At 39.6% G+C, this 27,972-nt stretch overlaps 1 protein-coding gene across 1 annotated transcript in view; it reads right to left on the bottom strand.

The window, feature by feature from the left end:
* Nucleotides 1-27,319, bottom strand: part of LOC104537469 (engulfment and cell motility protein 1-like) — a gene marked incomplete at its 3' end in the record, with an annotated part of 42,397 nt that extends 15,078 nt beyond the window's left edge. The window contains exons 1-3 of the mRNA XM_010180363.1: nt 27,273-27,319; nt 17,668-17,837; nt 6,261-6,296 (exon numbers count right to left, since the gene is read on the bottom strand). Coding sequence (XP_010178665.1) covers nt 6,261-6,296; nt 17,668-17,792 — 161 coding nt within the window. The remainder of the gene's footprint in view (nt 1-6,260; nt 6,297-17,667; nt 17,838-27,272) is intronic.
* Between the last annotated feature and the right edge of the window lie 653 nt (nt 27,320-27,972).

Raw genomic sequence — 27,972 nt, 5'->3', positions numbered from 1 at the left:
TTACCTAATAAAAAGATAAGATTAAAAAAACCCAACTCTGTCATGTTGGAATTACAATGCTCAGTATGCAGAAAATCTGAGTCTAATGTTATAGCCACAGTGAAGCTATGTAATTGGTAATTCCTGTTGTGTGATTTGCTCCCCTACTATCCCACTATCACAGTTAAGTGAACATCCCTTCAGATGGAAGACATGTACCACCGTACAGAGGAATAAGGCACAAAATCACTTTCAATGTGCAGCTCCAATAGTAAGTTTACTGTGTTTGATAGAGTCTGCCATTTAAGGATTTCTGATTGGTGAGACACAGCCTTTAGTGGCCCCGTCATTTAAGATAGGAGCTCCTGTTCATCAAAACTCCACAGGTGCCCTTCACTAAAAAGGAATTTGTCATTCTTGAAATTTTGTAAGTAAACCCAAAAAAAACCCCAACGCAGACCTTCCTCTTCCACAGTAAGGGTGTTCACTGTAGCTTTAATTATTTATGAAAAAAATGAAAAAGCTACACCAAAGAGCAAACATGAAAAATACAGTGTCTTAAAAATCCACTGTAATTTTGCAAGGAATATTTTGTTCAGCAAATACACGCTCTGGAAGTTTTTTATTTTATTTTGGGGGGCAGGGAGATTGAGTTTTGTTTGCTTGCTTTTTAATACTGCAACTCTTAAGAATTAAATTAGATTTAAGATGTCATCATTAGCATTCCAAATAACCAAGGATTTCATAACAAGACAACAATAAAACTCTGCAGGAAATTTAATCAGCTCCAGTCCTTTTTCTTTCCTAATCCATTCCTTCTGCATGAAATGGTTATTTGTGAATCCAAAAATAAAACGGCACCCCAAGGAAAGGCTTCCTTCTAAAAACTTTAACTAAATTCTCATGCATCATCATGACAGAACACTTCCACAAATATATGAAATTCTGGTATTTTTAAGAAGCTAGACTAAATTAGATCCAAATAAAAAAAAAATTACAAAAAGACAGGCCATATAGGTAGAAAAGTAGATTAAAGTATTTCTCCCAGCATTAAATTCAACAATTTATCTCCCCTAGACTTTCTCATATATTGTTTAAAAATTTAGTCAATTAACTTGTATTTAGTACACAAATATTCCTCTATAAACTAATTGTACATGAAAGCTAACCCCCATTAACAATAGGTATGGTTTAGAAGGATAATTTAAACTGTATTAAACCTGCATACAGTTTATTCATATATTCATCTTCAGAATATCAGTGGCTGCAGTTCAGGTTAGTTTAATTCCTTTATATCCAACAGTCTCATTTCTTCTTCTCACCAAAACTATTGATTAATCCTGCCAATTAACCCAGCCTCCTCCACAGCTTTGGAGCAGATACAGGGTTAACAGAGCTGAAAATAGTGGCATTAACGCATGTTTTAGTAGATGTAAAAACTATACAAGAGTTTGAGAACCTGGCAAAAGTATTTTTTACTTCAAATGTGTGGACACCCCACCAGGTGTCACTCCAGCGACACTGCTTCAAGTAATGATGAGTGTGAAGAGGTATGACACTGGGACTAATCAAGCAGCAAGAGATACTCCAGCTCTCTATATTACGCAGCATCACGCATACATACATAGCATGTATTTTTAAAATATATAGCTATACATATGCACCTGCACACACATGTATTCTCTTAAGTGGCACTGCAAAAGTCAAAAGCCAGGCTTAAAGGATAAGCATTAGGAATAGCACAGCCAGAGATGAAAGCAATCTCCAGGGTAACTAGAGCAAGATAAGGATTAAAGTATCTGGAGGGGGAAGAGAGTGGTGGTGATTCATTGTTTTGTGTTTAAACACAAGCAGATAGGTAGAAATAGACTTCCATTTCAAGACACACATGCACAGCCACACTCACACTATTAAGAGCGGTAGACAGAATAGATGCTAGAAAATTCAAGGGAATCAAAGTTTGTTTACAAAAGTCATAATCTTAGAAAATATATAGTAGGAGCTGTTTTAACTAGAAATCTCAGTGAGTCAGCATTTTAGTTATACAAAAAGTTTGAAAAATGATGGGGCCTCTTTCTTCATAAAGTCTTTTTAGACTAACCCACAGCACAAGGCACAACAGTTCTGTAAATATCAAACTCTCACTGCTCTGGCAAAATGACTTAACAGTTTTATGTAATTCCTGATGAAGGTGCTTTTCAATGTGTGTCATTGCAGCAAGAAGGGAAAAACGATCAGAAAATGCACTGTGTAAGCGCAATTTTATATCTCACTAACGCTGACATTTGAATGACCTACGCTATCATTCAAGCTCCTTGTACAACCACTCCAGAATGCTCTTTAGGGCTCCATGAGGACACCTTATGCTGGCAAAGATGATGAAGTTTCCCCATTCTCTGAGGTCTAACTCCCCTCTTCTAACCATGGTTGGGATGATAGGAGAGCTGGTCGTGAAGCACCTCCTCACCCATAAAAAGCCTCAGAAGCAGAAAAAGCTGCGGTCTATAACACCATCTGCTGTGACAGCATGAGCAGCTCCAGCCTGGATGGATGGCCACGCTCTGATCCACAGCCTGTGCACCTCAACCTCTCCGAGAAACCTGACTGCAGTGCAAGTCAAAAGCTGCATTTCACATCTCTAGGTTTCAGAGAAATATCAGGTCAAAGCCTGATTAATTAATAAATTAATGGGACTTAAGCACCTAAATCCCCTGGATGTTTTGGGGAAAAAAAAATAAATCTCAATCTACGTTTAACACACAAACCAAAATGAACATTTTATTTTTATTGAGGAGGCAAAAATATTCAGCTGTTCAAATGACTCTTTAAATGGAGATAATTAGTTAGGCTCACCTGTCATCAGATAACAGTAGCAAAAAAGGAATATAAGCTTTTATAATGCTAGGTTGACTGTCTCATGTTGTATATAACAAAATTTTCATAGAAGAACCTGGAAGTTAACTGTTGTTTGTTACAACCAGGATACAGCCACTAGCCCGTTAAGACTAGAAGCCAAAGAAAGCACATCTTTACACAAGCCACTTCTCACGGGCAAAAGAGAACCAAAGCTGATCCCTAATTGTGCAAAGGGAAGACAGCAAAAAAACAACTACAACTGGGCAGGAGGAAGCAAGAGAGTAGCAACCTACTACTGAATGCAGGAGTTAAGGAAACAGTTAACTTTAAATCCCTTATCATTCAGCAACTGTGCTCACAGCCTAATACTGGGCAGCTGAAAGGCCTGCCATCAATGAGGTCAACATCAAAGAGTATTAACAGCTTTTTAAGTTAAGAGTTGTCAAGGATAAATGGCCATGAATAAATTTAAACAGGGCAGCAGAATATAACTAATCATCTGAGGACAAGAGCTCTGGAAGAGCCATAGAGGCAGGAACCTCACTAAGTCTAAAACAAAGACTGATGATGCAGCAGGATGCTTTGCGAGCACAATGTGAACAAGTACCTTTTTTATTGCTATGGCTCCTCTTCATTGCTTCCACACTGCCTTGTTCGTTCAAGTAACCTTTCCAAGGGTGAAGCTAAACCATCATCAAATCAAACTAGGAGCAATTCACACCCACTTGGTACTTGCTCTGTACAGTTGAAAATGGCTGAACAATCTGCAGGGTGACTGCCCTCGTTTTTCTACATGATTACAGAAAATGTACCTAACTGCTACACTGCAATTGACACAGGGGTTTTTTGGTTGGTTTTTGTTTTGCATCAAGCCAAGTAACACTGAAATATTTCTTTGCGGTACAGTTTCACTGCTCTTTACAAGGGATTAGCCCTACTGATTTCAAATCACTTGTGTTCCAAAAACCTGAAATAGCTTTGCACCCCTGGTATAAGGGCTTCTCTAAGCTTGAAAACTGACTCTGATTAAAGAAAACAAGGTGTGAATTTTAAACAGAACTGTAACTATTCTTGAATAAATCCAGGTGTAGATACTTCTATTATAGAGTATGACTAAATCCGCTTTGAGTGCATTAAGCATTTGTCTGCATGGGAAACTAGCCCAGAGGAACTATTACACACTGGTTCTTCATGAAGATGTGATTAGAGTTACCTCTTCTCTTATTCCTCATCTTTCAAATTCCTGCTTTTGTTCATTTCACGGTAATTTCCTTAAATGGACCAGCTTTTCTTAAAAGACTGGGAATAGCTAACTACACAGGAATCACTCTCCAATCAGCATGGTTAGACTACAATTCAGTACTGCAATGCAAAGCTCAAATTAATAGAGCTGTTTTAAGGGATTATTTTTTTTAACTCCAAGTATTAGCCAACATGGGATAGATAAAATTCAAAAACAGAATGGGAACCTCTAAAACTGAAAAGACAGAAAACGAAACTCACGTTTTAGAATAACTTCCTTCAGTGGAGAGAGCTCTGTGAAAATCAGGTTTTAATCGAGTCAGCATGCGCAAGCTACCAAAGATAAAATTAAATACTGGCACTTCATGAAATATGTCATCCTGTAAACCAAAAGTACTTTTTTTTTTAATTAGCATTTGATTTCTCTAAGTTTCTTTAGTCAAGAAGACAGCTGGTGGAGGTTGCAAACTTTTAAAGTTTAGTTTAGTTCACTATATCAAGCTCTGAGGATTTTTTATAGTTCTTCTTTCATTGGACCTTTTCCCACTAATACATGGGTGAAAAAGAGTCAGGATGTTCGACACTCGTAGAGCACTAGTGGATACACTTTACTTTCAAAAGGTACCAACAGGTCAGCTTCCAGAACTATCGGTTTCACATCCTGATCAATGGCTCTGGTATCTTTGTTAGTACAAGTCCCAAACTCAAGAATGTGCTATTTTAATTGTATCATTAAATGTACTACTGATAGAAATCAAAACATTGAACTGTGTACTCTGATGTAAATTGAAGCTTCTACTGGCAGGATTTAATTTCCAAAGCTAGAATAACCTTGAGTCACACTTTATTACTGTATCCACTGATGTGCCATATCTACACGGATCAATTAGAATCCTCCTAAAGTGAGTAATGCCTTGTTCCCATGAGTAAACAAAACTAAATGGTGTTAAAAAAAAAACAAACCTAATTCAGATCATCAGTATGATCGGGTCCTAACCGTCAGGGTGCAATGCAACTCTAAGTCAGTATTTTAGTACTGTCTTGAGGCCAATCACATAATTTAATGTAAAGAAGCCTACTGGATAACAGAATTTGGAAGCAGAGAGGGGCTTAGTGTAACTATTCTTCCACAAAGAACTATTTTCACAGCAGTGAGGAAAAAACCACCATCTAAATGCACAGGAGGTATCTTGTCTCAGCAGGGGTGATGCTGCCAAGAATTCTGAAAGCTTCATATCATTTTAATAATTTTCCTCAGAATCTAAACTTTTCTATTATGAAACAAGTTACTTTGTATTAGGTTGAGAAAGTGAATGCAGAGGAATGATTTCAGTTTCCTGCCAGATTTATTCTTACTGTCTAATTTATTTATTAAGCAATGATTTAAAAATAAATGTTTCAGAACTTGGTTTTCAGCAGATTTGTGAAAGTATATTCTAGCATGGATTCAGATAGGAAACTGCATTTCCTGCATGACAAACCACATCAAGCTCCCAGAGTGACAGACATATGGTTAATGGATTAATTATTCCTTCGCTTCCTTGGGTTTTAGACATCAAATTTGGAAGCTAATCGAGATACCAGAGTATCTCTTGGGGTCTCAATTTATCAAAGTCTATGAAGCCTGTGCTTAACTTGAAGCACACAAAAGAGTTCCATTCAAAATCATTAGGGCAATAAGCATGTTCCTTAACTTTCTGATACAAGGCCCTTTACTCTATGTTTTTCTTTATGCAGTTATCTGCAACAATTAGCATTACCTGGGACTAGCAAATAATAGGAATTCAAACTGGCACAATGACTTTTATTTTCATCTTACTAGCATCAACAGTTAAAATTGCCTACTATCAACCATGTAAACCAGATAAATCTGTGAGGAGAATTAGGGAAGGTGGGGAAATAGTTTGTTTGCTTAAATTTTAAAAAAAACAAAAGCTTTACTTCAGAAAGAAGCAGAAGCCCCTGCAGAAGGTACAGAAATGAAGCACTCACTCCACAAGCAAAGCAAAAAAGGCTTCATCAGAAAATTTGAACAGGCATCAAAGAGCAGAAAACAGAGAAGGCTGAAGACTTGCTGAACGAATATGCACAGTTGTAGTTACGTATAAAGATTAGCGCAAGGGCCTGAACTCAGTCATGCAAAAGAGGCAGTGTGCAAGGTGATGATCTAATTGGGTTCTTACCAGGGCTTCATTATCTTCTGCAATTTCTGATATCGTCTGCAAAATTAAAACTTGCACGTGAGGAGACACACTTTAAAACATCTGTACTCTTATTTACCTGTGCATTCATACGCCTCCCCCACACCCATACTTGGTTCATAAAATTTAAAGACAGACACACAATGAGAGGCAGTAAATTGCTAACAATTTGCTGTGAACAGAAACAGTTCAGTAACTGGTAAAGAACATTCAAAATTAATTTCAAATATTTGTTCAGAATACTTATGTTAACTTCTATTACAAAAAAAGACGACAGTTGATAGGGGAAATAGATCAGATCTCTCTAACACTTGTTTCTTTTGACCATTAAAGCATGTCTAGGCATCCTAAATTAGTTAAGTACTTCCATAAAAGAAGCCTTTGGTACAAAACAATAATGGTTTACACATTAAGCATTTTCTGTCTCTCTCGTTGCTCCATTGCTTGTAGAACGCCCTTATTTACTTCCAGTCTTCATCACTAATACAGACACCAGAGTTGTCAGCACAGTTGTAAGTTGTTGTGTACCTAGATCCAACACACACCAAAATTCTGACTTTCTGAAGTCAGGGACAAGATTTCTGTTGACTTCAAAGGGAGGCAAAGAATTTGCCCTGGCTTTTTAACCAGAGCTGCATTTACTCAACAACTCTAAACCATCTTGCACCAGCTCCATGACACACAAATACAGTGCAGCAGTCTTATTCCAACAGAATGCATAAGCTCACCCGTAGTTCTTTTGCCTTTAAAATTCACACCTCGATGGACATGCCCAGACCTAAGATGCTGAATCAACCAAGAAAGACAAGGACCTGCTTACGAATGTCACTTATTGGTTCAGATTTTAAGAGGCCAAGCTACACACCCAACCTTCAGTGTGATCCTTCCCAACACTTGGTTCCTAGTTGCAGCGAGAGTTTTAACATACCCCATAATTTTTTTTTATTTAGGCATTTCCTATTTTTCCTCCAAGATATACACCGTTGTGTCTCATCGGTGAACCAGAAGGTATGGCATTATATTACTATATTCAGGAAACTGGAAGCCAAATATTAAGGGGGAAGAAGAGGGGAGGCAAATAATAAGTGCATTTGAAAGCTGTAGCCCACTAATCACCATTTGCACGTCATCCTCTTGCTAATAACTGGCTTCAGAACTGCTGATTATGCTACTAGGCAAGCTGAAGAAAGAGACTATACACGGCAAAAATGGCATCCAAGATAAATAACTTATTTTTAAAACAACACTTAAACAAACCAAACCAAAACAAAAAGTATCCATCTCCTGCTTAACCCCTTCTTGTGTCTCCTAAATCTGTTTCACAGTTTTCATATAGAGGGTTGGCTGCAGCTCCACACTGGCCAGATTACTGCTCAAAAGGAGAACAAAGAGGTCACTCCTTCCTTCCTGTCCCCTTCTCCCCAGGTCTTTCCCTTTGCACTCGCTGCCATTCAGCCCACAACAGCTCTAGGGCTCCAAGCTCTCCAACCGCTGATTCAACTCTCTCCCAGAATTTGGCTACATTTGATCGTGGTTTTTATCCCCTTTGGTACAGCATTAACTCCTTCCACCTTGCATTTTTCATTCTGTTTATGCCTAAGTCATGTTGTGCTTTCTACGGAGACCGCATGAGTCTTATGTATAGATGCTTTTCAAGAGCGACCAGTATCAGGGAAGGCAGCTTTTGGGCTGGCTAGTGTAACCATCAGGGGAGAAAACACAGAATGTACATCACAGGAACAGTGGTTTGAAAGCCTTCACTGCTAGCTGCAAGCTGCAATACTCATGTCCAAAAGATAATGATGGCACAGTTTACCAAGCACATATTGGGCTACAGCCCAGCTCAAATTAGAACAGTGACAAGATTTTGTTCTTCGATTTCATGGCTTTGGTTCTTTTATGTCACAGCAGCTATCAGTGTAGCCAGTTGTAATAAGCAAACAAAAAGCATCCTGATGATCAGGATATGCCTGTCAGCCTTAAAAAGGGGAGAAAATTGCCTTCAACATGCTTTTAGGAGCAGAAAAGTTCAAAGCACTTCCCACAGTAGGAGATCCACACGTCAGCAGAATGTCACTCCTGTGCTCCTGCAGTGTGCTTCCTTGCTGCGGCAGGCTGCTAAACCCTAACAAGAACAACCACCACCACAAACAGGTTTTCTCATCTCTCAAATGCACATGGATCCAAGCAACCTTACGCAGGACATGCCAGCAAAATTTCATAGCATCCTTCTGAGCCCAGTTTTTAAAGCAGCTGTTTTTCATCCAGGTGCTGGCTTTGGCTAAGCAGCAAGTAAACTTAAAACTGGTGCTGCGTCTGTCTGACATTAAAGAGAAAGAAGTGCGGTGTTTGCAAACTGGTAGCACTTCAAAAGGGCAGGCTCAGTTTTGCCAGAGATTTTTTCACAACAGGCTATAATCAGGTGCATTTTCTCCATGATTGAGCCCAGGAATTAAAGAACAAACATCTGAGCCCTAAAGCGAAACATTTAGAAAGCAACTCTCTTAGCATTTACACAACTCTTACCCATCTTGAGTTAGCTGGCAGTTAACTTGCGGTCAGAAAATGTGCAATGTAAAAAATGTAATGTAAAAGAAAATACAAATTTAGAGTAACATGGAGAAATAATTGAAACATATAGGACTTTTCCAGTGAAGCAACAGGAAGACAGCAAATTTTGACTTGAAAGACAACATTAGACCAAACAATTTCTACTACTCTTTGTTGCTTTTGAAAGTGTAATAAGAGCAGGAATCAATCAAGGGCATCAAATGTTGCAGCAACATGGTACAGGATGATTACAGATAGACTTTTACCACTGAACAGGTGGAGGCTGTTATCTAAAGTAGTGCATGTTATTTTGATCCCATCATGGAACAAAAGACCTAACAGAGAAGGACCTGGCATGAACAAGAGTTCCTTTCATGTTCACCATGATGAAGTTATCACTGAAGGAGCAGTCAAGCCGACTCTTCCAGCAGGTCAGCCTGGAAAGGAACAAGTAGAGTCTGCCACCTCCATCAGCTTTCCTCTTTCTATATATACACACAACTGCTGTTTCTTCTGGAGGTTTGACTTTGTGGTAGCAACCAGACAGTTCTCTAAAACGCTTCCTTGGCGAGTTACCACAAGTATTGTCGAAAATGCTGAAAGCCTTACTGATGTAGGCAGTGAAGTTAGCTCAATAGTTATATTTATCTTTAGAAAAAAAAAATTGTACTTGCACAGATGGGAACAAAACCATGGCCAAAATACAAACATTATAAGGGTAAATTAAATAGCGTTTTTGAAAGGTTCAGATACTACAGTGGCGAAAGACAAAAACAGGCAGCAATTTTTATACAGGGAGAAATCTCATAACAAAGGCCAACACAACGCAAAATAAACACTAACGACAAGTTAACGGTTTAGACATTTTGCTACCATAATATGTTCCCTCTTTGGCCTCAGAGGAACTTTGTGATACATTTCCAGCTGAATTCTAAGGAGCAGCAGCTCCCTTAGGACTTCCCCAAGCCATACAGACTTAATACTTGCTCAAATACTGCAGGTTACATCACGAGCAGCTTCCAGCGGAGACCAGGTTAGGAAGGACCCAACCAGATCAACTCCTACCTGTTCATGTGCAAAAACCACTGCACAAGGACCAAAGACACCCCAAATACAAACCCCAGCTGGGGTAACACACAGTGCACTGTAAGGGCTTGGCTGCACTGGGGGGAACAACTAAAATATCATCGCATTACGGACCCACTGGACTTAGTGATGCCAAGAACTGAAGCAGTCACACCACATCGTCATAACCAATGTTTCTGCGCCCGCACTCATTAAAGACGTGCAGAGAAGGATAAAAATATCACGGAAGATAAAAGCTTTTCATGCAGGAAGGCCCTGGAAAGGGCCATTGGCAAAGGTGGAAGATGTTCACAAAATCTTCCTCCTCCACAGAAAAACCAACGGAATGATGGATGAATTACTTTAAATTGAAATTTGGCCACTGCTTTTCGAGAAAACACAAGGATAGCTCACATTCTGGATAACAGGCAGTGTTTAAAAATATGACAAGACAGATACACAGGAGTACGTATTTCCAGCTTTTGTCTGTATCAGGTGCGGCTATGACATATAAATGAAGACTGGGAAACACTCTGGCTGGAAGGTATCAATAAATTATTGGGATGAAATTTGCAAAATTACTATTAAGTTATGCAGCAGCACTCCCACCCCTCACAGCCACTACAACAACCCACAGCCACGATGGTCCAAGAGACAAAAACATCCTGGAAAGCTACTGAAATGGGAGATGCTAAGCTCTTCTTATTTCTGCTGGTTCCTCAAATATTACATTATTGTATGGAGGAAAAAAAAAAAGAAAAAAAAGAAAAAAGTTTTGTCCAGCTTGGTACTCTGAAGAACATTTAGAAATATATATCTGTTGGAATTACTCTTTTTATTACATTTTACAAAAGTGGCTGCCAAACAAATCCCAGTAAAACTCACTCCTCTCGACTTCCCTGTTCCTGTCAACAAAGTGTTGATATCACCATTTAGCAGGGGTCATTTAAATGCTAATATTCTTAAGCACAGGCAAAGTAAGGAAAACAACCCTAGAAAAAAGGCATTTAGGATGAGGGGAGTACAAGGAGCAGCAACTCTCTCCCTTCTCTCCAAAGATGTGACCTTTGATAGGGCTCATCTGAAAATTGAACTATCTAAAAAATAGCGTGTGCCATTTTTTAAATTATTTATTTATATTTTATCTAAAAAAAGAGCATGTGCTATGTATATGGCATTGATCACGATATAGAAAAAAATGTGCTCGCGCGTGCATGGAGAGAAGGTGGAATCCAAGCTTGAAGGCTGATGGGGAAATAAACCCAAATGAGAGCAAGCAAGGAGAAAAATAAGCCAACCACAAAAAAATCCACCCACAAAGAAAACCTACCCTACTTTCCTCCTTTATGAGAATGGCACAGAAACATTGGGCTGCAGCCCTTTGCTTATCCGCTTGCCATTAACCATCTTCATAGTGGTACAACTGGATAACCTGATTTTATATACTCTTCTGGATTCTTGCCTCATAGAGAGTAGTCACCATCTCCCGACATTATGGAAGCTCTAAAAAATGAAGACTGCATAAATCCCTTGTTGGACAAGAATTGATTTTGGCAGCAATGTCAGATTAAGTAATCTATGCTTCCAGGTGAAGCTTCACAGGAATGGCTGAGCCTGTCTAACAGCCCAGTGCTGTCAAAAATACAAATTATTTTCCTCTCTCCATCGGCTGACTTATTTTCTGCCAGATTAGCAAAGTGAATTGCCTCACTGAGGAGTGAGATGAGCACTGGAGCTGGCCAAGAGAGGGAGCAGGTACTACACAGCCTGAAGTTGCCAGAAGGACAGAAGAAAAGACTACTTTATTTAGTGGCAAAGACCTCCTAGCTCAGCACTGTTCATATCTTCTGAAAATTAATTTTCCATTTACCCAATGAGTTGTGCTTGCACAACTGTTTTCTAGGGCAAGACTGTGAGCTCAATCAGGGAACTGAATTGGGTTAAGGAATATTGTATTCAAAGCAGCCTTTATTGTCACTTTTAATCATCTCCAGCAGTTTTCCAGCCCAGCTTGCTGCAAACAGTACTGGCACAACTCTTCAGATGACACAGGACAGGAACAAGTGGCTGTGAACAGGGGCTGCTTAAGTGTTTTTTCAGCACCACTGAAATACTCATCAGACTGGAATGGAAAAAAACCATTAGCAGGTATGTGAGCAACTGTCCCAAAAAGCATGTTGAAGTCGGAATAACTCCAAACCAATCTGTCTTCAGTTTTCCACTGGGCTGGTACACAGTATTATCTCTGTAAGACAAGCAAAGAGCTAGAATTTCACTGAACAATACAATTTGTCCTTAAAGCATGCACAATTGCCGCCTCAGAGACTTCCAGCTGTACAGCAGCCAACTCTGCAACTGCATGCATTCAACAGAAGACTTCTCTTAATTGAGAGGCAGAAAACATACAAATACACATTTATTTCAAAGGTTATATGAACCTGATCTAGCTGCATTCATTATGTCCAGTGGGAAGATGATAAAATTTAACAACCATCCCAATTCAAAGAAAGTTTTTCTCTCCAACCTGTGCCCTACGCAATTACAACTCCCTTAAAATTAAAACCAGGCTATCTGCAACCATCGCCGAGCAGCACCGACTGGTGTGCTTCAGTGTCACAGCTGTACTGCAATAAAGCTGCTCACCACAGCCACATCGACAAAGCAGACCTCTGAGCAACAACCTTCTCAACAGCAGCAGAAACAATTCTGGTTACTGTCAAGACAGCTAAGCTTAGCATATTCTCTGTTCTTTGGAAAAATTTTATGTTATTTCAGCCAAACGACAAGTGACAGAGACAGTGATAATGCCAATAAAAAATACTGAAAATTCTGCATAGGCCTTCCTCCTTTTCCTCCCAGTCATGAGATCATTATTATTACTGGTAGTGACAAAAATAAATTTAGATTCCTTTTATTAACTCTTCGGTCTTTCAGTATTTATGGCTTGTGACTTACATTTTCCTTTTCTTACTTTATAAGGGACTATGAGGGATTTTTTTCCTTTTACGGAAGGCTCAGAGCCAGTCCTAGTCACACGACTCTTCTGATACACCACGAAAAAATCCCACCACATCTTTATCAATCTTTTGCTACATCAGAACAACTGTCTATACAGCCATGACTTTCTGAAATATTAATTGTGGGCTAGACTATGGAATATAGCTATGAATGAGTGAAGTACATTACCACAGATAGGGTAGGCAAGGAGACATGAACACTTCTTTCAGTTTAGCTCCTGAACACATTTTTCATCAGTGATCATGGTAACCAGGACCTTCCAGCATTACTCTCCTGCCTCATTTTAGGGCATGGCACTCAGGGCTGCAAGGGGAAGCAGAACAACCTTACACTTCCCTTTTACATTGCCTGTACATCCAACCAGACAGATTGTATATTCAGCTCCCCATGACTAGGCACAAACTGAGCTTCAGACAAAAAATTGGCACTAGAAGTGTTATAGAAATCTTCTTCTGCAAAGGCTCTGAAAAAGAAAATAACCATGCACACGCACACCCCCTTTGGTGATGCAGATGCAGAGTCTGAGAAACGATTGGACATCATGGATAATTACAAAATGCAATCAGCATTTACTAGTTCTTCATGATCTAACTTGTCTTGCAGTCTCTGCTATAATTTATACGTCACCCAAACCATACAAATAAACACTAAACCATCTTCTTCTTCTTCCTTTTTTCTTTTCTTTAGTTAATAAGGGACTCAGCATGCTACAGAAGCAAGAATAAGCCTGAAGGAAAAACAAAGATGAGCCATCTCAATCAAGAGGATTGAGACACATGTGGACAGTTTCTAAGACATCTTGCATCTCTGCTGATATAAATATAAATAATCAAATTGACAAGATGCGCTCTCAGCTCCATGAGGGCCCCATGCACCCTACAATCTGCCTACCACCAAGCCCTATGGCTTTGTCCCAGCATACCACACCATGTCCACAGTTCATTTGCTCTAAGCAGCAGGCACTCAAGGAGATCTGGCCCAAATTATATTAATTGCACATAGTATTAAAACCACTTTTGAAAACATATGGAAAGTAAAAAAAAAAACCCTCCCTCGATTAATTATTTTCTAAGCTATATTAACAACAAGAAACTGGAAAGCCTACTGTCTAATGCATTCTATTTTTCTTCAATATTCAGGAATATAGCATATGGAAAATTAACTAGGAAATTGTTAGTTCTTGTCAGCTTTTTCTATTACCACTTCTTTTCATCACCAGCAAAACGAACCAGATGTAACTAGAAACCCAGGAATTTACATTTTCTTACTCTGGTCACTATACTTTTACAGTCATCAGCTTCACTGAAATAATGAGTAAGTAGCACAGTAAAGCAAGCCAACTATAAATAAAGCATAGGCCTCTTCCTTGGTGGAAGTTATATAAAAAGCTGGAGTCTTGCTTTCCAGAGGCTGCCCACTAAAACTTAATTACACACTCAAATTATAACTTAAGAGCTGCCCTAATAGGAGTTCCACGTGCAGAGAAAACCTCAGAGCAACCTTACACTGAGCATGACGGTACTTTTAATGAGTGCTGTCTGCCCCTTTGGGGAAAATAGAGAATAAAGCTTGAATTAACAAAATTCATCGATTTCTAGCACAGCTGCACCACACCATGAACAGAGGCGCCACTCAGCCTGAGCTTACTGATGCAGGGCTGTCCTCAGCCACATTAACACCCGGGCAGCTGGGAAAACATGCAGAAGGGCTCCTTGCAGAGCAGCAGCAGCCACCCCATAGGGTATGTCCCATCCCCTCTGACCCCCTCAAAGTCTTAGTGTCAGTCTCCAGGTAGCAATACAAGAGCAGACACAGCCACTCTCACGCTATTTCACATGAGCGCTCTCAGGCTGTGGCTCAATGATGCACCGAGGCCCACATAATGGTCCGCTGCCACAAAAAGGGTCTTTTCTGCTTTCTGCATCCACTCATGCCCACTTCCTCTCTTGCTTCTTCAAGTCCCAGACTGAGCAGAAGAACACAGTGAAACAGAAGTGGATACTTCGCAATCAAGTTAAGAAGCTGGAGTGGATTTGTGAAGCATCCAGGCACCAGAACCAGCTCGAAGAAGGAAGCAGGACTGGGCTTAGAGCAGGGATTAACACGCAAGGAATGGGAGAAGAGGGCAGAGAGCTGGACCATCTCTAAGCAGCACCAAGCCATTAGGGTTCTCAGCTGTATGGCTGAGTCATGGCCTCATTCAAGCAAGGCTGGCTCAACAGCAGTAGCTCAAAGGTGGGTAAGATAACTCCACAGCTAAGAAATACCTTAAAGGTATCTTTACAGAATATATTGCCTTCTAAAATGCCCCTGTTTTGTAATGCTACTATAATTTTTCGGGTAGGTCCATCTATGATCAGAGTTTAAAATACCACTGGGGAAAAGAAAGCAGCAGGTACTGAGGCAGGGGAAAAGAGCTCTTTGGTTTGAAGCATTTTGGTGACCTGATCAGCAGCACAACCCACAAGGCCACACTGCAGAGGGTGTGCAGCCCAGGATGGGAGCTAATGGCAAGGAGGCCTTCAGCTTGCTTTGCCTGCTCAGTGAGCATCTTGTGGGACCTCGAATGCTGTCGCAGAGGGTCCAGGCAAAAACAGAAACAGAGAACACAAGAGGACAATTGGCTGACTCCTGTTTTTCCTTGACAGCCTAGGGTACTCAAATGTCTGGCTGTCCTTGTCCCACTCTCTCCTCCACATACTACCCTTCTTCACCTCCAACACACACCTTGTTCGCTCACAGACCATTTCAGGTAGCTGTTTTGTTGTAGTAATAAAGTCAAAAAACAAACCAAAACAAACAAACAAGCTTCTTCTGACAGTTTGTATTTTGGCTGAGTGTGCTGAAATAGCAATGAGTGACAGACCCTGAAGAGGGATGACAGGGTCAATAGCCTAAAGTTGGACGAGAGAGGAAAGCAGCAGCACCATGGCAGGCTTAGGCTGCTAAGGCTGCATATATTAGGACTTGCTCTTTTATTAAATCTCAGGTTCTGTTAAATTTGCACTTATGTGCAGTGATGTACAGTATTAAAAACAGAAAGGCATGTACAGCATAGCACAGATGCTTTACAACTCCCTTTGCAAAACCAGACTTGGAAAAACCTGACCCGCAGACCCTCTCAGAAGCTGCAAAACACCAAGATGAGTGCAGTGAGTATTGAGAGTTCATCAACACGTGAAGCTGCTGGAAACTCCTACAGACTGAGTCTTTGTTCAATGCCCAAACCAGATAGCGTTTCTCCCCACAGGCAGAAACACTGATAAACAGATTAGACAGGTAGATCGATCAATGCATCTTTGGTGACACATCAAATAAGAAAAATCTGAAATCCCTCCAAATGCAAGCCACTTAATTAAAAAAAGCAATAGACTCTGCTCACATGTCCCACATGTCCAGTCTACAAGCCTACTGTGTGGTTTGAAAACCTATACCCTCAGCCAGGAATTACTACTAGGGTGTAACTTGCTGAGCAGTTCTTTCAACAGTGGCGCTGGCTTAAGTAGTTTCCCTCCCAAATAGTTATTTTTAATCCAGACCAGTCTGCTACAGCTTGGCCCATCCCACAGCTACAAAACAGTACTACAAACACATCTGAGGGTTGAGGAGGGCACTTTCTTTAGCATTGATGCAGCTAAATGAAATGCTTGTAAAAATGTGAACATTCCCTGACTGTTTCAATAGAAAATAAAGTGCTTTAGTTTAAATACCTTCTGCAGTGGAGTAACTTAAACCATTTAACTTAGGTAAATTAATGACAAAATAAATTAGAAGCAATGACTTTTAATTTGCTCACTTTCTGATCTTCATAGGCACATGTGAGCCTGCCCATTTAATATGTTTTTTTAATTAGTACAGTAACCATGTGCATATGTTTACATCTACTTCAACCTGTCTTCGTTTTTAAAATTAATTTGGTCCCTAAACAACAAATATTATATGAACACAAGACAAGTTGACAAATTTGATAACTAGACACATTTTGGGGGTTTGTTCGTTTGGTTCAGGTTTTTGTTTGTTTGTTTTAAAGTGGCATAATATGTGCTACAGACCACACCACTGCAAAAAATAAAGACCATAACCCCAAAACACTGAAGATGAAACCATGAGCTATTGGAAATGCAGAATATAGCTGGAATTAGGCAATAGGGATTAAAAATCCAATAAACCATTGACCACACAACAGGCAGGGATCAATGAGATCATATTTTACATTTCCCAATCTAAGAACTACTGGATTCTAAAAAGTACTTAATTTTTCTGTGGAAAATTCCCAGTACCTCTTGAATGGGACTGTCAGAGACAATTTGTGTTCTGTTTCAAAGCTCACTTACTACTTTTGCTTTAACCCCTACTGTTGCTTGAGAGCAAAAGCCTACTTGAAGTAGTAACTGTCAGAACATAATTTAATAGTGCAACAACCCAGTTGATACTTTCTGTAGTACCCTTCTCATGAAGCCAGCAGACACTTACTCAAGACTATGGTCCCGAATTTCACCAATGGTGAAAACTCGTAAGGTGTTCTGGTAAAGAACAAATGTATTTTCAGAAGTCAGCTTTCAATTTTATGTCAAAATGCCACAGTCATTTGAAAAAACACAGCCAGAATTAAAACAATAAAAAAGGAAATAAAGTAAGACCTGGGTTTCCCTCCACATGTTCTCAGCAATATGAAATTTAAAACCCAGTTTTCAGATGACATCACTTAAATATCAGCCTTTAAATACACTATCAACGATTTAAGCAGAATACTTACTCTGTGCCACTTTCAACCATTTGTGTTAGGAGGGAAATGCCATCTAGGTTTATAAATTCTTGGGCAAACGTAACATCCCGTGAATAGTTGGCTAAGTCTTTCAGTGCTTCTAACTTTGCATCCATACTAGAAGACTGGATCCTCTCGTGCAGCTGCTGTGCATTTTGAGCCTGAAAGAGAAAAAAAACACACAAACCAGAAAACAACAAAAAAGCTTTCATTAAAATGGCAATAATTAATATAACATTAGCACAAACAGGAACAATGGCCATGGTTAATACCAACGATACTTAACATGTGCATGCTCAGAAATAATCAAGTAGCTCACATATACTTATAAGAAAGTAATTTGTATTACTCATATATTACTCCATTATTACCTATAATTATTTGGATTGCTGCAGAATTATAATATGTGTGTCCCATTGTCTCAGGCAAAATGTAAGCATTACAGAAGAGTCTTTGGCTTGAAGAGCTTATATGCCACATCAATAAAAGTAGAAATGAAAATAAACCGAATTGCATCAGACAATCTCAGTGTAACAGTGGCAGCACTTTCTTCCTGTCAACTCTTACTCCATTTATGCACTTCTCGTGACCTTTAACAATGAAGACTGTACACTGTTCTAATCAGGTTATATCAGTAGAGACCAACTTCAGGTCTTCTGCTCCTTCCTCCCCCTCTTCCTTTTGTTTACAACCAATTCAAAAATTACCATACTCTCTTACAAGGAGCATAGGAATAATTACTTCCCACATAATACTATGATATTATCACTCATATGTCTTTATGTAAGCTCAATATCCACACATATTAGGCTATTCTGCCCATTACTGCTTCAAATACAGGATGAGGTGGTAAAATCTAAAATGAACACTAATGATAAAACGCTAAAGGGATATTTAAATAATGCATATTAAATTGTCTCTCTCTTTAGTCATACAAATACATCTCACGATTTCAATGTGATGCTTTCGCTTACCTGAACACAATACACAAAAGCTTCAGATAACAGCTTGCTAGGTAATACTTTTCTTAGAAAAATAATCTCCTCACTACATACAGTTACTTGCAAAATTCAATTACCTAAAATTCATTTCTTACTTGCACCAAATGAAATCTGAATGAGAAGCAGTGTGTCATTAGGAAACCAAAATAATGGTAAATTCTGCTGAGAGTTATTTTCTCTGAGATTATGCTTATTCTTTCTCAGCTGGAGAAGAAAAATAGAAGAACAGGCTGTGCTGACAGACAATTCCTTTTCTGTTCAAGTAATGAATATACTCTTTACAGAGATGGTCATCTCTGCAGACCAAGATTCTGCGATAGTAGACACTTTTAGTGTAAGAGAACATTTAAACATGGAATATAGGAACAAAACACCAGAGTGTTGTTACAGATACAGCTTCCTATCCACATAACTATGACTGCTTGAACACTTAATTTATTAATGTTTGTGAAATATCCTCCAAGATCAGCAAGGTTTTCTGCTTCCCATTTTTACAAGTAAAAGCTAATGTACCGTCTCCAGTCAGCTTTTGGCCAGAACTTACGTTGTGAGAAGCATGTGTGGGGATGAAATATCTTCTAGTTAATGAGACTGTGCTTAACATCTTCGGTTAAGGCAACATTAAAAAGAAACAGAATATCTTTAGTCCTGAGCTTTTCTATGCCTTAAGTACTGGGTGGTGCAGCCATAGCAGTTATATTACCTATAAAAAGCCAGACTCCTGTCATCCAAAAGGTCTTTCTACCACCCCATGTTATCCACTCTACCAATAGGTTTGAGTTGTAATGGAGAAACAAGGCTTATACAGTCTCTCTATAATGGCAATGTCTGACCAAACGGTACTGAAAGAAAATTCTCTCAAACTTAAGCAGCTGGTAGGCTAAATAATTTGTCAAAGCATGTGGAAGTAGTAAAATTAAATCCCACTAACTTCTCACTCCCAGGATAACCACAGAATACTTCCTCCAACCTTTTCCCTTTCTCAGAGCAGGTGAAGGAAGCTTTGCTAAAGTACTTTTGTATAATGAGCTACAAAAATTCAGAGCAAGCACTACTATCACCTAAACTGTTCAACACCCAACTCCTACCTCACCAAAAGACCTCCTCCATTGAACCGTTTCTACTCTAGAAGCCCCGTCATAACAACTCAAGAAGACTCAGATGCAAAGCATCCCCAAAACATTACTCTTTCTCAGAACAACATCTGGGCAACATCTGAATTCCTGCCCACCTCAGAAAAGAAACACTTTGGAAAATCTTCAATACTGCCATGGCAGCTGCCTTTCCCCTGACTTTTGGGAATGGTTGTTCAAATTTAACCTTAAGGTCATTAACATATGAGCACATGACTTTTTTCATGTACCATGGTTCTGGGAAGTTACCACTCCCACTATCTGCCTATTGATGGACACAGTTTTTCCAGCTTTTCCTCTGAAAGCTCCTGGACTCAGTGAAAATGAAACAAGCAGTAAAGATGAACAAAACACCTGGTTCAGTGTGACCGAGCAGTTCTCCTGAGCTGCTCAACCAGTAAGACTGAGTGGGCAGAACTGGGGCAGCAGAGCTGTGGCCAAATAGATGAGGACTGCAATCGCCTGTGCAACACAGCAGCAAGCAAAAAAGAACATGTAAGTAGAGCCAGGAAAACATCCTCCTCTAAATCCCTACACATCACATCTACAACTGCTGTGCAAACAATGACTCATCTTCGCACACAGATTGCTAATGGTCAAGCTCACTCTTCCTTTAGGGGAGAAATTCCTGCTCCCAGCATAAACACCCGGGGCTGATGAACTGCTGCTGCCATCCCAGTTAGACTTCCATTTCATGCGAATCAATGCCAAGCATGGAAACAGCTGACCCTACCTCTGACCAAAACAGGGATGTGCTTTACCAGCTCACCTATACTGCAGAACAGCAGCATGAGCGGGACCAATCTATTGACAGAGATGCATTAATCCTCCTTCCTCTGAAGTCAGTGAGAGCTTTGAAATTCACCACACTAAAACCAAAAGATAAACTTAGATCAGAGACAGCTTGGTCCCCTCTACAGAGCACAAAAACATCTATAAAGCAATGTCTCTCTGATATCAAAGTGGTTCAGTCCCAGCTAAAGCACATAAAAGAGAGCTTACTAACATCACAGGCTTTATCTGGCTATGCCAATGTTAATGCCCCATAGCAAAGCTTCTACACAGATGACTTTTCTATTTTAAATAAGTTTTGCAAGACACTGCATCCAATAAATCTCAGTCCTTCTTATCAGAAAAGGACTGATAATGGCAGAGCAGAACTTGATTAAAGGGACAAACAAATATTTGTCTCAGCAACAGTGCTGGTACGTGTCTCACTGGAAACATGGCCAAAAGTAACACTGGCTGTTGTCATCACAAGAGCCCGATGGGTGAAAATGTTGCTTCAGTGAATACCACACCGCTATCCCAAGCCTCCGAGTTCTTGTTGCCATAGCACTCATACGTGCTTATGGAATGTACAGCTCACTTACGACTGCATTTAAAAATGAAACTCAGATGAAATATGCTCCGAGGGCTTACCAGGGAGCTATTTTAATGATTTAAAATCCATCAGTGGATGGACAGAGAGCACAGCTCATTAAAGCAACAGCTGAGCGAGCTGCCATGTCTCTGCCCATACCAAAATATCATTCAGGTAAGAATAAATAAATATATAAAACCTGCCCAACTGAGAACTTTTATGAGGGAATTAACAGAAATACAGCTGTTCAAGTAAATGAAAGACAGCATTAACTGCTCTCCTGTTTAGGAAGGAAGATGGAAAGCTTGTAAAACGTGTGCTGTTGAAGCCCCAGCATTTCAAAAGGCTGTCAAGAGGCATAAGCTGCATGTCTAGTCTTAAATGAGTTGCTCCAAGGACAGCCAGAAAGGTTGCCCTTAGCGAGGAGCAGTGCTTAAAAGGAGCAGCTTGATGGGATTGTCAGCTTAAAAGGAAAACTAATGACCTAAATCCAAGATGTGACTTGCTTAGAGACTCAAATAGCCACTTGGAGGTTAGGAATCCCAAGATCATCCTAACAAGGGATTCTAGTGATCAAATTATCATTTCTTTGCCACTGAATACTTTGTGCAAACTTTGAAAGCAACTTAATACCCAGACGTACACAGGGTTTCTGTACAGAATACACAACACAGCGAGCATGGAGGGAGGACACAGATTCCAAATGCAACCAGTATCAAACAATGTGCTACGGAAGAAATTTGGGCCATTAATTTAAATTGCTGTTTTGCCATTATGTAAACAGTTTTCTTCCTTATCCTTCACAAAAAGCAAATAAAGTAAAATACGAGTATTTTGGTCTTCCCTGTTGGTAAGTTTGTCACATGGTTCAATGTTCTGCTAGGAAAAGAGCACACAGACCATCAGTAACTACCCAATACAGTTTTGTATTAACCAAACAGGTCAGCTTCTGTGGTTTAATTTAAATCACTCAGTGTTGAAACACCATGGTGCTGCCTTTTCCTGGCTCCTTGCTGCCACTTCACCTAGAATGGCATATACGTCAGAAAGCAGTGGAGGAGGGGTTATCTTACATAACCATCATTATATGCAAACCAGATTCAACAGACCCAGCAAGGTTGATTGGCATCTGATGCCAGGTAAGCAACGAGCTGACATTTTAATTATTTAGGACATTAATTGTTAACATTTTTACATTAATACTCAAGCACAATTCCTACATCTAAAGCCCTGTACAAACGTAATACACAGAGCAGTCCTACACAATCACTACGCACAATTAAGAAGGCAGAAACAGAGAAACAGGAAAATGGGCATGTCTAGAGTCATGTACTAAATCAATGATAAAAGCATGACAAATACATAGCCATAAGTATTACGTAAATATACCTAAAATAAGTTTTTGCAATCACTAGCCACTTATGAATGTTTGAGAAGCAAATTTTCCTCTTGCTGCCTTTGAAACAATCCTTTTTGCTCACTATTCAGAATATGCCTTTGGAAACCTGAAACCACGAGATTAAACCTTTATCTATAAAAAGACAAAAACCAACTCCACTTTCCAAATCTTCCTCTTGTACTATGAGAAAACAAACAAAATTGGCTCACTGACTTCCATGGTAAGTGCTGCTGGTACAAGGCAAATAATAACTAACTTCCCATTACATGATAAACATAATCACAATCACAGGCTAGACCTACAAATACACATTTACTGAAATTCTACTGAAACATTAAGACAGTTGAACACATATGAAAGCAATTGTAGATCAAAGATAATAGATTCGATCCCCAAACTTTTAATCAAACAGAGGATTCAGATGCATAAGCAGAAATAGGTTTAAAAAACCTCTACACTTAATTATCTGTGTAGATCACATAAATAAAAATTGCTCACATCTGTAAAAGCATTTAGGGAAAACACCATGATGACTATTAATGAACAACCCTATTTACAGGATTGTTCATGCTAGAAATCCTAATACAGCTGCCTACAAACAACTTACAGGTTTAAGAACTCAACCCATCTCCAACCAGGAGATCAAAGAAAAACATGCAACAAAAGCAAATGATCAGGCACCATAAATACCACATTAGAAAAGGCCAGCCACTGACTCAACCTTTAAGGTTTATAGTTCATGAGCAAGGCATGGGTTTTTTAAGTGCCCAAGAAGCTACTTTCAAACAAACAGCAAGTACTCAAATAATCAGTTCTGTTTGAAAACCAATAAATTTAAGAGGCCAGTTCCTTCAGTATAATTTTCCCAGTATTTTAGCATCCTTGCCAAATGATAAGTCATTTGACTGAGGATCTGCAGGATCTGACTGAAGGAATCCTGCAGTTGCACACACTAAAAGGCTGGACTCTGCTTGCTGCATTGCAGGACACAGCTGTCCTTACGAAACAGCCTCACAGTCTGGAGCAAGAACAGCTCATTTATCAACCCACCATCCCCTGGAATAGGGGTATCACAAAAGAGACAACAGCAATCTGGCATTTCAACTGTCACACATGTTCCAATACAAAGTAATGTTGCATAAGAAACTTCTGATGAGTCCCTTCAGAAATGCAAATGGACAAGGGGGGAAAACAGGTAATGGAAAACTGCAAAAACACACAATAGCACAAAGAATGGTTAAGAAAGATGATAGGCGAGGTTAAAAATAAATAGGAAAGATGATATAGGAACAAAGATAATATGAGAGAAATTCAATCTGTACTCAAGTTACCTAGGAAACAGAGTGTCTGTGTGGTGAGTGGTTTGTAGAGGGGAAAAAAATAGCGTTGTTTAGAAAAAACAGCCTTTCAGAGAATCGAACAAACTTAGCAAACAGACCTACAGAAACAAAGAGGCAGTTCAAATTCCCACCAGGCCTGACGACTGGCGTTTGCAAAGTTTTAACTCAAAGAAGTTTAAAATAGACACACTGTAAATCTCTGAAGGCGAGCATTTATAATGGATTTAGCAGCACACCATAACTGCAGTTTCACCCTTGCAATATTAATTATGATTTTTCAGAGAAAGGTCCCTATGTATGCACACAAAACAATCTAAATTAGAGATTAAAAGAGAGAAAATATTTAACATTTAGATTTAGGGGGACAGATTGGAAATCCTAATTTTAAAAAAGCCAACCCAAAAATGCTGTTTTACTAATTATAGGTAAAACTATCTTCTTTCCTCTTCCTCATTTTAATCTTTAATAGTACCTGCTCCAGGTACATGAACCATACACAATTTGAGGCTAATGAACTTAAAAAAAAAAAATCATCTCTCAGCCTTCTCACCCAACTTTCAATGACTCACAATATGCAGCTGTGTATGGGTAGGGCCACACTACTGGCTGTCAAGGTAATAAGTTGCATGAAAATTAAGAACTAGAAAAGCATTTTAAATTCATGCAATCTTCCAGACTGGCCAAAACTATTCTTCTCAACTCTTCCAAGGAAGAAAAGTTTCCTCAAAAGGCTTATGAAGCTCAGGACATGAGGGTTTTCTGCCCAAAATAGCCAGGAAGTAGGCAGCTCAGGCCTCTCTGGAACTACATGGACACATCCCAGATACTGCATAACCTGTACGTAGCTCCTCTTAATTTGCCTCCAATTTCCTTTCCTTCTTTTCCAACTTCCCCACATCTTCAAAAAGCAATTTTGGTATGATTTTCTGGGGAAAAGGGGATATAGTTTCAGCTTTATACTGATGTAGGGTAGAGAAAAAAGGGAGTATAGGTGAATTCAGAATCTTAATATTTTCACAGGATGAGAAAACCATTTCCCACCCAGCTCTAGCAGCTAGGAAAGCATCTTTCCCATTTTGTCGGAGTATATCATGCAGCCTGTTCTTCACATTATCTCCTCCAACTACTGTTGCTCTAATACAGAATTTCAGAGGAAAAAATGGAAACAGATGGCCTGTTAACTTTCCAGGGTAAACGAAAAGTGTTGTGCGGGTCACCAGCCTAAAAACCACAGCTTGGAAGCCTTTAATCTGTCTATTTTAGGTACTTCTGTGATGACCACTTCAACAGTATCTTAAAAGCAAAGATACTATTGTAGGGCGGGAACATGCAGAACTTTATGTTTATTTAGAGAACACAAAGAGTCTGTAATCTGACAGTCAAAAATCAATCCAGTCTGTGGAAACCTCCTTCCAAGCTACCTCTCCAATTCCGGGAAAAAGTTAACACAAACTTTTTTAGAACATCAAAAAATCTGAAAATAAGCACTGGTTCAGGGATAAATATAAATACTGAAGACTAGAATGTAGACTGGCCTTATAACAGGATGGCCAAGTCACTCATAACTGCAGGCCAGTGCCAGAGTGGTCCATAACTTGGTAGGTTTCAGTACCTCAATATCTGAAGGACCCCTGTCTTGGTTGACAAGGCAAATCACCAAATAAACAGAACAAGTAGAAGAGAGTCTTATGCAAAGCTCCACCTTCCTGCCCATAGATATTGGAAGAAAGTGTTATAAATCCAAAATTGGTCTTTTGTGTTTGTAGGCCACATTTCCAATTGCACAAGTGATCATGAAGACATGCAGACAGCCGTTTCCACAGATGAGTTGCAGCACGGTCTCTCTTCAGTTTTGCATGGTGCAGCAGAGGTCCCAAGTCTGGGCATTAGATAGCCCTTCTTCAGTGGTGTCAGAATTAGTTCTTAAAAAGTCCCAAAGGTTAGGAAGAGCTGGTGCTGGGGCTGTTTCTGAGGAAGTTTCACCAAATGGGGTTTACTCCAGCAGCAAGTGGTTTCTCCATATACAAGGCTGTTCTGGAGACATACAGCAAGAGACTCTGGAGTCACATAAGACTCTGACAGAGCCATGGTCTTAAACTGTTGTTTATTCTTATGACTGTAAAGCTCTGTATATAACAACCACTGAAAAAGATGATGAAGGATAACAGAAAACTCTTGTCTTTGCCCAACTGGCAGCTGCTTGGAAGTCCTTTCTGTTAACAAGCTACACTCCTGTAGAGTAGTATTACAGTCATTTATTAAAAAACTTGAGACATGTATATGTTCCCACATTGGCTTCTTCAATTTCCACTTATACACAAACTTGCATACAAATTCAGTCATCTCCTAAGTCCAATATAAGCCACCATCAGGTTAAGTAGGCTAGATAGGAGAGGAAACGTACACAATGTCTGGAGAACCTGAGAAGTCAGAACAACATACACCTCCCTATTTCTTTAATTTCAGCCTAGGCCCTACTAGCTGAAAAGTGATCTGTCCAAAACTGTATCTATAGACTCTGTGTGGCTTCTATCTAGAAGTTTTCACATTTTATGGCACAACTGACCCCACTTTTAACAGAAGCCAAAAGTTAAACCCCCACAGCTCTGTCTTGCCTGTTCAAATGAGCTGCAGTACAGGGTGGTTGAGTCTGGCCATAAGAATCTTTTGAATCTGCAGAAGCCAAAACAGCACCATGAAGAGGTAGACCATTTTAATGGCACACTACATATGTCAGCAAGGAAATGGGACTGCTGCTGCCTTAGACATACATCTTCTGGGACTAACAGTGGCTTTCAGCATGTGGCAACAGTACTGCTCAACTCAGCGGGAAAACAGGCCATTAGAAGACAACCAGCAACTCTGCCGTGCTTTTTGAGGAGCTGTCAAGGACGTGGTGTTGAAAAAAAACAATATGCAAACAGTAAAATCTCAACACTACAGTTGCTGATCACTCATTAGAAACTCAAGAGAGCAGGAAGGCTCTGACCTGAGCTGCCCAGCAGAGCTCTCAGCCTTTTCTCTTGGCTCTGAGCTCTGGGACAGAAAAGGAGCACTTCAGTGAGGCTGCAATGCCAGCAGGGAAGGAGTGGTATCTTGGACATGAAAGCCATTCCCAGTGTGAGAGAAGTGAGAGACTAAAAACACCCAGTTGTGCCATCCCTATCACCAAATGCCACTCAGAGATACCATCCCTGCCTCCGTAACTCGGAAAAAGAGAACACCACATACAGTCATCCTGTGACCACACCATCATCCATCCTCCTTTGCAGGGGGACTATGGGAAACAGTGTGGGTAAAACTTAAAAATACACATATAATTCACAGTGATTTACTAATCAAATCTTCACAATAACTCACCGGAGATGTTGTTAATCGAAGGATCGCTCCATTTTTTATTTCATTACGATTCTGAAAGAGAAATATCCAAATAGTTTTTATTTAAGACTCACATAAAAAGATGAAACATGCATTGAGCAGAATGCCACATGAAACTAGCAGTAGTACTTCGCCCTGTCTGCACGCAACAGCATCCCTCTTTCATATGTGAACTCATATCTATACAGTATTTTCTCCATCAAGGCATACTAACAGTAGCTTCAAGAAATCAGCGGCTGTTCACATGACATTTAACAAATCTGAATCCATTCAAGAATAAATTCACATGTTTCAAAGTTTAGCTTCCAGTAGCAACTTCTAAATATTTCTTTGAAACATACTGTCCATGGTGTCTGGCTCTGGTATAGTGCTACATAGTTGAGGCGTTTGTAACTTTGCTGAAACCTGTCATTAAACATCTGCAGGATTTAAAGTTTATCCCACTGTCTCTCTGTTTTCTATAACAAGAACATGCTGACTTAAACCACTGGAACCATCCCACTGAGCTCTGCCACAACTTTGCATTCTCCCTCAAAGTAAAAAAAAAAAAAATAAATGCATCACTATTAGCAGTAAGCAAAGTTCAAACATGCCATAAGTCACTCTCCTTACCCGGCTGCCAGAGAGAGGCAGCATTAAACATTTTATTTTGGTTAAGCTTGTATAACACAATCGATTAAAC

Source organism: Mesitornis unicolor, unplaced genomic scaffold (assembly GCF_000695765.1).
Source record: "Mesitornis unicolor isolate BGI_N332 unplaced genomic scaffold, ASM69576v1 scaffold5513, whole genome shotgun sequence".
Classification (NCBI taxonomy): Eukaryota; Metazoa; Chordata; class Aves; order Mesitornithiformes; family Mesitornithidae; genus Mesitornis; species Mesitornis unicolor.
This window is presented reverse-complemented; position numbering and strand designations above follow the sequence as displayed.